This window comes from Lacerta agilis, chromosome 1, assembly GCF_009819535.1.
Source record: "Lacerta agilis isolate rLacAgi1 chromosome 1, rLacAgi1.pri, whole genome shotgun sequence".
Classification (NCBI taxonomy): Eukaryota; Metazoa; Chordata; class Lepidosauria; order Squamata; family Lacertidae; genus Lacerta; species Lacerta agilis.
The window spans coordinates 29685794-29700008 of record NC_046312.1 but is presented as its reverse complement, the minus strand read 5'-3'; the positions used below and the strand labels follow the sequence as shown (position 1 = coordinate 29700008).

The window sequence follows — 14215 nt, the reverse complement described above, 5'->3', positions numbered from 1 at the left end:
ACTCCTAGATGGATTTCACCAGTGGAGGCCAAGGCCTATAAGAGACCGAACATGTCTGCAAGCTGGCTAAGATATGTGGATATATTGCAGCGAGAAGGAGACTCAATTAAGCTAAAAAGCTATGATCAAGTCAAAAGTCAAGTCCCCGACTGGCTGCAATATCATCAGGTTCATGAAACATTTAAATCAGACAAGAAAATTGGTTTTCAAATGGAAAAATCAAAACTGGAAACAGAACTGATCGAATCGAACTCTAAAAACCTTTCCAAGATGTACAACTTGTTGCTAGAGTGGCATACGAAAGACGAATTGGTTAAATCGACAATGATAGATTGGGCGAAAGATGTGGGTCACAATATTATGATGGATGACTGGGAGAGATTGTGGCAGAAAGGTATCAAATTTACTGCTTGTAATAGTTTAAGAGAGAATATAATGAAAATGCTGTATAGATGGTATCTGACACCAGTTAAGATAGCTAAGATGAATTCGAAAATGTCTGATGTGTGTTGGAAATGTAAATCTACGAAAGGTACCTTTTTTCATATGTGGTGGTCATGTCCTGGGGTAAATGCTTTCTGGGATAAGATTTATAACGAGTTAAAGAAGGTAATGAAAATTACCTTTAGTAAGAAACCAGAGGCATTCCTTTTGAGCATGACCAATGAAGAGATTCCCAGTCAGGATAGAGTATTTTTCATGTATGCCACAACAGCTGCTAGAATTTTATTGGCAAGAACCTGGAAGGGTGAAGAGATTCCAACAGTGGAAGAATGGCAGATGAAGTTAATGGACTATATGGAACTCGCTGAACTGACCGCTAGAATCCGAGACCAGAGGGAGGAGAAGGTGTCGCAGGATTGGAAGAAATTTAAGGACTATTTACTTAAGTGTGTAAAATTGAACATTTGAATATTTGAGCAGAACTAACTAGAAGAATTGGCTTTAGCAGGTTAATATTAGGAAAATTGTTCAGAAGAAATTTATGATGTGAATGATTTAATGGTGCAAGAACACTTTAAGATATTGACTATAAGTGATGATTTATACTAGATTAAGTAATTTTAAAGAGTACTAAGAGATTTGGTAAATGTTATTGGAAAAAGATATAAAGCTACCTAAAGAGTATATATGATTTTAAAGGCAGTGGAGGGAACAGGGGAAGTCCCCTAACAGATAAGTCAGAAACAAGAAAAGTACAAAGATAGATGTTTGTTAAGGTTTGTATATGTTCTTTTTTGTTTGTTGTTATTGTGATTATTTCTATTTTGATTATTGTTTATTATGTATTGTGTTTTTATTGTGTTTATGTCCATGCAATGTTTTTCTTCTTTCTTTGTTTTATTGTAAAATAATAAAAAATCTTTTTAAAAAAAATGAAATGAAAAGTATAATGCTGTGAGGAATTGATTGCAGTTTTAAGTCATAAATTGGCCAAAAATATAATTTCCATTTTTTATGAAAGCTGCATTGAGAAAAAAATAAATTAAGGAAAGTGTCAAATGCTAACTTTAAGGTGACAGGGGTGTGCATGGGTAATAGGATATTTTGAGCCTTTCATATTGAAATTTAAAAATAAAAATTCCCTTGTTAGTGGAGTTGTATTTCCTTGGGACAGAGCCAGCAAGTCTTAAGCAGTGAAGAGCAGCTGGGGCAGTCCCAAATCCCAAGGCTCACTACTAATCACTGTGTCTGGCTGCCTGCACAGAGTATTCAGTATTTGAATGTATGTTCTTTCTCTCCACCTAGCTGCCTAAGAATTAATGTCAGTCACATTAGGCTATCCGAGTGCCTTTATGCCCTGCCATCCCAGATTTGTGAGGCAAATTCATCACATGGGGAAAGAGCTGGTGTGAAAATGGGATCCCATTTGTTGAAGGGTGGGGTATGAAAAGCCTGAAAGCATCCTTGTTCCATATCAGGAAGGCCACAGTCTATGGTTTCACAGTGGTTTTACTCAGTGGCTCAGATTCCACCAGTCATTAAAGACTCAGGATGCAATCCTGCACATAGGCTTTTTAAATGCCACTGACTTCTATGTAATGGGATTTAAGCAATCGGACTGGAAAGGATGGCAGCCATTAATTGTGAAGGGAAAAGGAAACCATCTAAAGCTGCCAAAGGTTTTGGGCATTGAGGAGGAGTCATTCAACATATTTGTATACTTTTCTCCAAAAAGAGCCACAAACCTGTTTCTGCTTCTTCTTTTCAGAATAACAGCCAACAACAACAACAACATCTGTATTTTTGCTACTGTCACCAGCTTCTGCCTTAAGCTGCTGGATTTATGTGTTCAACTATGCAACCATGGGACATGCAGCAGAACTGCATGATTGCAAGGCCCATGGCCTAGCAGAGTACAGCAAAGAGTCATTCATGAATATGACAGTGATGTGTATTAAGGTGCCTGACTATATGACCCTGTAAAGGGTGTTGCTGGATACTTAAAAGATTCAGGGCACAGGTCCACAAACTGTATATATAAATGCTAATTTATATATGCTACTAACATGAGTTTGGCCAAACTGCGAGAGGCAGTGAAGGATAGGCGTGCCTGGCATGCTCTGGTCCATGGGGTCACGAAGAGTCGGACACGACTGAACGACTGAACAACAATAATTTATATATACATGTACAAATTTAGTTATCTGAACAAATTATGATGGTTGGTGATTGCGGTCTCACCAATACCGTAATGGGCATGTACAGCAGTGTTTTAAGAAAAATAAATAAAGGAGAAAGGGACAGCGATCTAGGGCCTAGCACAAAAGAACCTGGGCTCAGGCTGCCTTTCTTTTCCAAGTGATCCTGGGCAAAGTGGTGAAAGGAAAGATCTGCGTAAATTCAGGAACAACCCTAGGATATAAATTATTTAAGCCAGATTTGCTCACTGCCAGAGAAGGGGGGTGCAGGGGGGTGTTCCACCCTGGGTGTCATCCCTGGGAGGGGTGACATTGCCTCCCCACCCCCCTGGGATGCTCGCTCCACCCCCATGGGACACTCGCCCTGTCCCTGGGTGCACAGCATACATGCCGCTCCGGGTGCAGGAGCAACTAGCTCCGCCTCTGCATTTGCTATGGAGAAACTTCTAAGCACAACATTCCTTTTGAGTTTATGTGCATCTTCACTGCCTCTTCTGCCCCTTCCACATCTGCTCTCAAATAGAATAAACCAAGGCCATGAAAACAAACCATGGCCTGTCACCATTATGCTTGTGGGATTCAATTGCATACTGGCAAAGTCAGGTTGCACAGTTAAAGTGGATTTGACGTTTTTGTGCAACAGGCCCGCTCTCCTTCTCACTCCTCCAAATCAAACTTTTAGTGGTAAGGAAAGGGACAGAAATGCGCTGGAAAGTATGGGATAACCACTGCTTGGTTAAACGCATCTTCCCTGCAAACCTTGTGCAAACAAATCAGGATGTATGTGAAATAAACAGGTCATCTGAAAGTGACTCATATCTTTAGCCTCTTCCACACTTCTTACCTTTAATTTACAAGGGGAGCAGTAGCTCTGGTGTATAAAACTTACCCAGCCGGTAGCTTCTGCATGGTAGGTATCTGTCTTCCTCTTAGTGGGCTTTCTCTCTCTGCATTGCCCATTCTTTTGAGAGGGGAGCGTCCTGGGGGCTGGAAGGCAGCCACAGGGCCAGGAGGATGATACTCTTGTTCTGGAACCACCTCTTCACATCGAGAGCCCCTGAAGCCTGAACGGCAAATACAAAGCTGGGGGCGGCTGCAGGATCCTTTGTTCTGGCATGGAGGGTCACATACAGCTGAGGCGACAAAGAAGAGAATGAACAGATGGAGGCAATCCTAGCTTGCAATAAACTATGTGTTCCCCAGAAGAACCTCTTACCCTGTCTCACTGCACCCCATGGAGATAGGTAACAGACTTTCTCTTTCAGGGTGAACTTGGCTGGTTCCTGCCTTTTCAATATAAATATACAAGGTAACAAATCAAATGCTGGTTCAATCTCATCCCTTTCCCCATACTTTCAGGTAGGCTCTCCAACTTTTGATTTATTTTTTTCAAATTGCCCAATATGAGTTTGTCATTTAAATATCATTTGTTGCATTATTATTCTTTTGAAGGATAATCACATCAGTAAAATTGCATCAGGGATGACAGAATTATGAAGGCGGGTTTATAACAACACGGTTATCAACCAATTGGTACTGTGAACAACTGACTAGTGCTGCAAATCCACAAAGCTATTTTTTCTAAGTTTAACCCTGTAAAGAAAATTGTTTGAACCAAATGTGGTGAGTGGTCCCAGAATGGAATGAGTAGCTCAAATAATATATTTGTAGACACAGTCACCAAATGCTTCATAATGCTAGCAAAGCTCTGCTTGACATTTAGTGACTCTCAAGTAAGAGGTTATATTGCTTCTTGGTTAAATTGTTTCCTCAAATGTAGCATCTGAATAGGCAACACTTTGCAGCACCTTAACTGTGTCCACAATCAATTTGTTCGTCTTTAAAGGTGCCACAAGTTGTTAAAACTACTTCCTTATTCAGAAGAAGAAGAGGAGGAGGAGGAGTTTGGATTTGATATCTCACTTTATCACTAGCCGAAGGAGTCTCAAAGCGGGTAACATTCTCCTTTCCCTTCCTCCCCCACAACAAACACTCTGTGAGGTGAGTGGGGCTGAGAGACTTCAAAGAAGTGTGACTAGCCCAAGGTCACCCAGCAGCTGCATGTGGAGGAGTGGAGACGCGAACCCGGTTCCCCAGATTACAAGTCTACCGCTCTTAAGCACTACACCACACTGGCTCTCTGAATATCCCTGTTGACAAGCAAGGGAGTAGCAGTGGATCGCAAGACTTGCAAATTTGCAAAGGCAGAGATTAAGCAATAACCAGGTCCTAGGGCAGGGCCCTCCAGGTCTAACAACACCTGGATGGCAAAAGGTTCCACACCAGTGTCCCAGGTGGGGATCCTGTGGCTCCTAGGCACACTCTGCAACCCCCAAGGCACTGCTGCAGACCAACAAGCTACAAGTCCACCTGACACAACTCCACCACTGATCCAGGACACCTGCGAGGCTGCTTTTGAGCAGAGAACAATTAGCTCAGCTCCCCTCTTAAAAAGGCTGACATTTGTGCTGTTTCCTGACTGGATTATAAAACAAAATTGGCTCCTGATAGTTTAAGAAGCACAGGGCCCCCAGTGTGTAATAATTAGTGGTGCACTGCTTTTCCTCCACAGAATTTACTGCTGAAGTTGATGTACTGTAATTAGTAGCATACATAGACCGTGGGTGGATTTGGGTGCAAAGTTAATGAACTGTGGCTTCCAATAATTGCTGAAGAATTTGAGTGTGGTGACTTCCAAATTAGCTGGTGGAAGGAGCACAAGAATCCCCCCCCTCATTGGATAGGACAGCTTAGAAACCCCACCCCCAAAGTATATGGGAAGAAACAAGATATTTGACCATGTATACACAGGCAACACCTGTGTTTGTTTGATTTTTACCAATCAGATTTTCCACAGAAAGGGTAAACTGGGTTAAATTGGGAGAAATACAGGCTGGCTTTTTGATGCCAATGACACTGTGTGGGCACTGAGATTAATTTGTATGCATGAGGATCCCACAATAAACACACATGCAGAAACTGGAAGCTGCAATCAGGTTTCCCTGTCCACAGGTGGATAAAGAAGGTATGAAAAAGTGTTGAGGGAACAATTAAAACACCACTGCAGACAAAAAAGGGGAGCTTCCAAGCATAATGATTTTATGGAGACACGGTTCTTGGTTTTTCAATTCTTCTTTGGTGATCACTCATAGCCAAATAAGATAGTCTTCCATGAATGTGGTTTTAACAGTGTGTCAGTAAGTGGCTGTGGAGGTCAATTCTGGTTTTTCAATACATAAATAGGGGACAGAAAACCTCCAGCCACCAGCAAACCAGTAGACATCCTGGAAGGACATCCTAAAATTGGTGGTTGTGATAGGAGCATCCAGCCATATCCTGAGGTAACTTTTATTATGTGAAGCAGGAACTTTTCCGTTTATTGTTTGTTGGTTTTAGCTTCTTTGTTACTGTTGGCTCATGTCATTTTCTAGATAGGAATGCATCTCAAAAAATCAACAAAATATTCTTTTTAATAAAATAAATATCTACCTGAAATATACTTTGGTGTATTTAGTGTGTGTTAGTGTCATGGAATGAGCTTAGCAGAAGTTAGGGCACATACCATGTATCTTTTAAAGCTAGAGCCCATAGCTTTGACTAACACTCAAATGTTGCTATATGCATATTGACCCTCAGGAAACAAGCTAATAGTTATTGGTCATTGTACTTCAGTTCCCACATTACAAATAATTCATAAAAAGACTAAAGAATTCTACTTATGATGTGGTATGAGAACAGAAATGAGAGATCCAGCCAGCACTGGAAAACCCCGGCAGTGTGTGAGAGAAAGAAATGTAGAGCACAACACAGAAATTAAATTAGAACATGGAATGCAGTTTTTGAGGCACAAATTCAGTTTTGGAGCTAAACTCTTTCCCCTGTCTTAATGCCGAGTCCTTCAAAACCTGAGCTCAAATTCAAAGACTCTCAAGTTGTCCCCATATCCAAGCAACATTGTTACTTTAGCTAAACTAAAATGAGCATTCTGTGACTGGGATTCACAAAGCCATTTGAAGTGGTTGGATATTCAGCTCATATTGAAAGGAATAAGATTTAGACATCCTTCTCCCTTGTGTAGCTGCAATGATTCCAGTCACAGTGCTGCCTGCAACCTAAAAGGCCTAAAAAGAAAAGTGGGAGGGGTGTGCTGCTAGGGGAACCAAAGAGTATTTACACTCATAAATTATTAGCCTCTTGCTTGAAAGAAAGAGAGAATATCTTGACCTTAAGGCCCAGCTGAAATTTACCATCCCCTGTCAGGAAAGGGTTGTTGTTTTTTAAAGGGTCTTTTGACATGACCCTTTTAATTAATCCACACAAACAACAGCCTACCACTTGAAAAGTCACCAGGAGTCCCGATGGCCAAGAGCCCAGGTCTGAAAAAAGCATTTCTTTCGTTCCCAGAAAAACCTTTAATGAGAGAAAGATGCTGCCATTCCTGGCCTGGCGGGATGTTTTCAGACACTGTCTGGCAGCTCAGCATGCTCTCTACTGTTCAGCTTCTGAGACAGTGAGTCAATCCTTGGCCCTGTATTCCAGAGCACAGAGTTAGTCAGCTTCTCAGGAGTAATCGCATTAACAACTGTAGAACCTGGCCTACAGTAAACATGCTGAGACAGCCTGATTGCTATTGAACATATTGGAAGTTCCTGGTACCCATTTTCCAGCGTACTGCCATCAATATACTTAGAATTGCATTCAACATAGTGCTGAGTAAGTAGTCCCACCAGTGAAAGGATTTCTGTTTGCACTACCAAACTTTCCCCTCTCTCCTCCTCCTGTGCACCCCTAAATTTGTTTTAGGGCTTTCCCCCAACCCTCTGCAACAGATTTGGGGAAAGTGCTGGGCATGGAGGGGAGTACCATATGTAAATAAAACAATTATATATTGAGATACTTTAAGTTCAGTGCTCTCATCCAAAGAAAACTGAACCTGGTAGCACTGCCCCTAAACCTTCTGACCATTTGAGAGTGTGCAATAGTTGTGGCTATTTTTCATGCCTCAAAATAACCAAAGATAAAAGTACTGCTGAGGAACAATCTCATGTTCTGGAACATCCTAGGCCAGTTATCACCCAGTCTCAAACCTTCCATTCTCAAGCAAGGTGATTGAGTGGGTGGTTGCTGAACAACTCCAGGCATGTCTGGATGATGCAAACTATTTGGACCCCTTCCAGTTGGGATTCAGGCCCCATTATGGGAGTAAAATGGCCTTTGTTGTGCTGGTCAATGATCTCTAGGGCCAGAGGTGAAAGCTGTTTCCTTGGTTCCCTCACTGCGAGAAGTGAAATTACAGTGAACCAGGCAGAGGGCCTTTTCGGTAGTCACACCCACCCTATAGAATACCCTCCCAGCAGGTGTCAAAGAGTTAAGACATCTGAAGGCAGCCCTGTTTTGGAAAACTTTTAATGTTTGATGGTTTCTTCTTCTTCCTTTCCCTCTGTACTTTTGCTGGAAGCCATCCAGAGTGGCTGGGGTATTATTATTATTATTATTCAAGGGCAATTGTCCTTCTTAACTGAACACCTGATGATCACCACCTGGTGAGGAAAAAACACTGTGTAGTGATTCTGATACACTTTCTCATTTCTAGTTAGCTTGCAGAGAAAATATCACACCTTATAGGAGTCCCAACTATGAGGAACTATGGTTCAAAGTTTGTACAGTGCAATTCTAGCCATGTTTACTCATGAGTAAGTCCTATTTAATTCATTGGCGCTTACTCCCAGATAAGTAGTATTAGGATTGCAATCTATGTCTTACTCCTGAGTTCCGCTTTCTATCACTGGCTGGCATTAAATACCAAAGTTGGTTCTAATAATGTATTAGATGCCCAGTGATTTTTAAATATACATCTAGCTGAGGAATATACTGTTTTAACATTTTCATTTTCCTTCCCTTGAACAGTGGGGCTTTCTGAGCAGTCTTTGACACTTGGAACAACAGCATGCTGAAGACTCAAGGTGTTTTCATAATAACTTCTTTATTTACAAACATACAGAATAAGTAGGCAGCGCTAGATTCACAAAAATCCAGCCCTCTGTCCACAAAACCATCTCCCTTCCATCCCATACCTCTTAGGACAGGGGGTATCCAATGTGGCGCCCTCTAGATCTTGCTAAATCAGAACAATAATCCTTGACTGTTGCCGATGCTGGCTGGGATTGATGGGAGTTGTAGCCTCAACTTCATCTAGAGGGCACATTGGCTATCCCTGTTTTAGCATCTCCGTCAGAACCAAACCACCGCTTCTTGCTCTTCTTCTTGCCCCTGTTCCTCACACTCAGTCCAGACAACTCGGCACCACCATGTTCAGACTTCCCTATAGCAAGAACCTACAACAAGACAGTTCAGTGGTTGGCTACAGCACCTTGGAAAGCTCCAAATGTGCAACTAACTGCATGCAACAAAGGGCTCATCCAGACTTGCTTTTGTGCTGAGCTTTCCAGACACAGGTCTGCACTTTAAAGCTCCATGCCCAAGGGTTGTTTTTTGTCCCAACACTTTCTCCACATTTTACCACTGAATCAAAGCAAATGGCAATCTGCAGAAAACCCGGTTGCTATTTGCTCTAATTCAGCAGTAAAGCGTCGGGACAAAAAACAACAACGATCGGTCACAGAGGTTTAAAGCTTTGTCCTCTGCCTAGAAGCATGGCACAAAAGAAGTCTGAATGAGCTCAAAGGTCACATTCACACTGTAAGACATCCTGCCTAGTTTTTGGCTCTTGGTCAGTCAGAAGGCAGGGCAAGGAATAAGGATCCAGCCTGTGTTGGATAGGGTAACACTCCCCCTGAAGACACATGTTCACAGTTTGGGAATGCTCCTGGACTCAGCCCTGAGCATGGATGCTCAGCATTCAAGATTATCTTAACAGGTTGGAAAACTGAATTTCTATAGGGACAAACATAAGGTTCTACACTTAGGCCAAAGGAAGTATAGTGTCCAGATCAAGAAAAGTCATAGTACCGCTCTATTCTGCCTTGGTCAGACCACACCTGGAATATTGTGTCCAATTCTGGGCACCGCAATTTAAGAAGAATGTTGACAAGCTAGAATGTGTGTAGAGGAGGGTGACCAAGATGATCAAAGGTCTGGAAACGAAGCCTTAGGAGGAATGGTTGAAGGAATTGTGTATGTTTAGCCTGGTAAAGAGGAGACTGAGAGGAGATATGATAGCCACCTTCAAATATCTAAAGGGCTGTCACAGGGAAGATGGAGCAAGCTTGTTTTCTCCTACTCTGGAGGGTTCAAGTTGCAAGAAAGGAGATTTTGACTAAACATCAGTAAGAACTTTCTGGCAGTAAGAGCTGTTTAACAGTGGAATGGACTCTCTTGGGAGGTTGTGGACTCTTCTTCCTTGGAGGTTTTAAAACAGAGGTTTGATGGCCATCCATCAGGGATGCTTTACCTGAAATTCCTGCATTGCAGGAGAGTTGGACTAGAAGACCCTTAGAGTTTTTTCCAACTCTACAGTTCTATGGTTCTATGCTGGTTTCCCAAGGCTTTGGCAAACCTTTGGCTTTACACAAAGTTTTGCCAAAGGGCTGCTGGGGACAGAGAGGCAATTGGACTCTTTGCTACTTGCATATTTGCAATTTCCCCTATTAGTCACTATCCTTATGGAGAACCTTAAGCCAAAACTGGTACATAAGAATAACCAAACAGTAAAGTTTCCTCCACTCCCTGCAGTTTCACCACCTCCCTGTGCTAACTTTAACTTGCCTCTGACCCTCCCACTTTCAGAGCAATGTTGCTGCCTGGTAGGGCATGCTCTCTCTCTCTCTCTCTCTCTCTCTCTCTCTCTCTCTCTCTCTCTCCCTGGGCATGCTGATGAATCCTGCACTTCCACATCGTGCAAATGGATTTCGACAAAGCAGACGCAGCCTCCATCTCCACTCCAGCACAAGCCTTGGCACGTTCAGACTAACAGCAGGAGCACTTGAGTGAGTGGAAGGCTTTAATCAGCCAGCAGCTTTGAAAACTAAGAGCTCGGATGTGACACAGCCGAAAAGATAAGGTTATAAAAAGGCAGGCGGAGAAAGTATGACACTACCCTAAGAAGAATGGGAAGAGATTTAAGTGGTAGGAGACTCCCAGCTGTGTAAGTAGGCGCTGAATACAGTCCTGGACATGGTTTTGAACTGTCAGATCCAGGAGCTCCATTTTTTTCAGACAAATCTAAGCAGTTCAAATGCTTGTGCCACTTCGCACTTTTAGCCTACTTATAGGATACTGTTATAACATTTTCAGGCCGCATGTCCCTGAAAACAGAGGGTGGAATTCAACATAGTGTTATCTGGGGCATCCACATGGGAAATGCTTGCATAACAGGACTTTTCCTCCCTGTCCTCCCCTTGCACACACCCACCCAAACCTATTATGGGAGTTACTGTCGGGGCAAAACTAGGCTTTATTTCACCCAGGTAAAGGACCCAGTTTGGCACCCCTCATGTGTATTTGCATACACACACACACACATGCTGGGAGGCTCAATGATGCCCCTCTGGCACCCCTGTAGCTATGGCTCTGGTCCCCCCCCCAACCACATTTTGGGACTGCAGGGAGTACACAGGGAGTAAAGAGGAAAGGGAAGTCCTGTTTTATGACTGGACCTCATTCTGCACAAACACAAACTTAGTTGAATCCCACCCATGATATACTGGGTGAAATTCAACATACTGTAGCACTAAGGAGAGTGCTCCATCAGTAAGTACCGGTACAAGGATTTCTCCTCTCCTCTCCCTGTGTACTGTTCTGGAATGTGGAGGTTTGCAGGGGGAGGAAAGGGGAGAAGTTTGCACAAGCTTCTGCTAGCAGGTCTGATTAGAATCTGGCTCATTGCTTTTAGCATTTCATTTCTAACTGTTTTAATTGTACCACTTTAGAGTTAGTATTTCCATATTATGTTCACTTTTATATGCCACTTTGAATGTATTCCTACAGAAGGCTGATGACAACAACAACAAACAACAACGTAGTTTATTAATTATTCCTGGTCCACTGGTTATGGCAAAAACTACCAACTTCCACAATACACTAGAATGCTAGTACTGAATACTCTGCAGTTCTGGAAAGCAAGCTCATTTCACAGGGAATAATCCTTCCTTCTGTGGGTGCATTTGTGGACCCACCCAGAGTGGGACAGTGTTCTGATCTCCCTCACCGCACTCAGTGTGTGCACATGAGCATTCAGATCCTTCCAGTTATGTGTGGTGTGTGACCATGTGGCGAAGGTTCATGACTCAACATTCTGATGGACAGCATGTGCTCATGTAACACTGTAGCCCTTGGAGTCAGCCAATTAGTCATATTTGTAACAGTTCCACAGCATTGTCTTCTGCCTGGAAATTCTCTATGAATTTCTCATTGTGTAATATACAAAGCTGTCATATACCAAGTCAGATTTTTCATATGTCTGATCTGCTGCCATCTACTCTGACTTGCAGTATCTCTCCAAAATTTCAGTCCAAAACCATTTTTTTTCTAGTCTGCTACCTTTTAGTTAGAGTTACAGTGGGGAGGGTGTTGAATTTGGGACCTTGTGCACACAAAATGCATGCTGTACACTGTAATGTGTTTCCTCGTGGCCAGATCCCACAACTTGGTTGCCTTAGCAGTATTTGCCCCTTATTATTTCAGACCAATAAAGTTGTGGCCTTTTCATGCCCATTAACCTTACTTATTGAGTGCTGTGTATTCATTTCACCACGGGAGGGGTCAGGATATTGACATGCAACACGTGAAAGCGGAATCAAACCACAAAACAGAAGAAGCTAGGAGATAAGTACTGATATCTTTGGGGGCAGGGAGAGAGATCTGAAAAGGGTTTAATTTTCTTGGCTGAGCTTGAGCAACCTCAATCCACTCTTTTGCATTCTGTCAAAACAAATTGTCCAACACGCTGTTAATGAGCAGTCCAGCACATGATCAGAGTGTACCTGAATTAATTGCTTAGAAACACAGGACATATGCAGATCCGTGGGAACCACTTGGTAAATTATCGTTTCAGCACTTGCAGGCTTTTGGGAGAAGGCAGACTTCATCCCTAGCTCACTATACTGAAGTCCTGGCAGCAGAGATTTGGGAATCTGTAACACCTTCTTCGAGTCTTGTTCCCCTTCTGTCTTATCATCCATTTCACACACAAAGGATAACTAGCAAGGCAAGGAGTTGGTGTGACATCCTAGCACGGACAAGTAACAGCGTGGCAGTGTCTGACTTCAAGGAATGCAAATGAGCTCAATGGAAACAAGTCTAAATTTCATGCAAACAGAATGCAGCCATAGTGATAATATATAATGAGAAAGGTCACCACATGATGGCAGCTACCCATTTATGCTTCTTAAAATCTGGGCAACAGCAGTAAAGGCACAAGGCAGGAGGACTACAGCAGGAATATCAAAGGATGGATGATGACAGCGTTAAGTACAGCAAGAATATGAGGGTGGTAATTCAGTTCATATTATTGCATCTGTCCTGCCAGGTTCTCATTCAAACGCAATGCATTCTCAATGCTCATTTTATTCAAAGCTTCAGAAATATGTTTTCAATATCCTTGTGTCATTAGCACAATGGCAGAGTCATCAAGAGAAAATCCAATTAGTAAACATCATGGTTGCAATGTGTGAGAGGCTCTAGCAGAAACAAGGCAATGGCATGTGTGCATCACTGCTGTGGTTTACTTAGTCAACCACCATGCATTTAGTATAGCAGCCAGGATAATTTCTCTTTCTCTTTTTGTTTCACCCACCCACCCATCTCACACACATCCAAATTAAACACTTAAGTTTTCTGCGAGAAACAATATGGGATCATCTAGGCAACAACGAACCTTTCTAGGAAAGCATTCAGGAAAAGAAAGCTGAAGCAAAGAGCCTTCCTTTCTCAAGTTTCTTTCTATTTTAACCCAGAGATGGCTGACCTGTGGCCCTCCAGATTTTGTTGGATTGTAATTCTCACCACCCCTTGCCATGCTAGAGTTGGAATTCAACATCTGGAAAGTCTCAGATTAGCTATTCCACTTTTAGCCATTATATCTGGCCATTCTCAGTTAAATGTGATTGTTATGAATTCCGCCTGTATAGCATGATGTAATAATGCTATGCTAACTTTTTAAACATGGCTCCCAATCACACCTACTCAGTACGCAATGGTTCAAAGAAGTATTATTGAAGTTATATTGGGACTCAGCTGAATCTTTTTAATATGTTTTTTTAAAATGTTTAACACAAATAACACTGGTAGCCAAAACACAATTTTACAGGTGGTCAATAATAAAATTTAAGAGTAAGTACTGGTAATCTGGCTGCAGCTAATAAAGGGTTCTGCTATTATAGAAGAAATAACTATAAAACAAGTACCATTTAATCTCTTTCTGTTGGTACAACCTTTTCACTTTTACTTGCCTCTCCCTCCAAATCTTTATCATCCAAGAGTCTTCTCGTGTTGATGTGTATTAGGGAAGTTGTTCAAACTGACAGCATGCTAAGGGATGTAATGCAATGACAAGTTCTATTTTCATTATGCAACGACAAGTCCTATTCAGCACATTGGCAGATAGACAACTCCAA

The 14215-nt window shown here is 42.2% G+C and overlaps 1 protein-coding gene across 1 annotated transcript in view; it reads right to left on the bottom strand.

The window, feature by feature from the left end:
* Window positions 1–14215, bottom strand: part of LTBP2 (latent transforming growth factor beta binding protein 2) — a 124346-nt gene that overhangs the window by 95514 nt on the left and 14617 nt on the right. The window contains exon 3 of the mRNA XM_033142668.1: window positions 3532–3775. Within this exon, the coding sequence (XP_032998559.1) occupies window positions 3532–3775 (244 nt within the window). The remainder of the gene's footprint in view (window positions 1–3531; window positions 3776–14215) is intronic.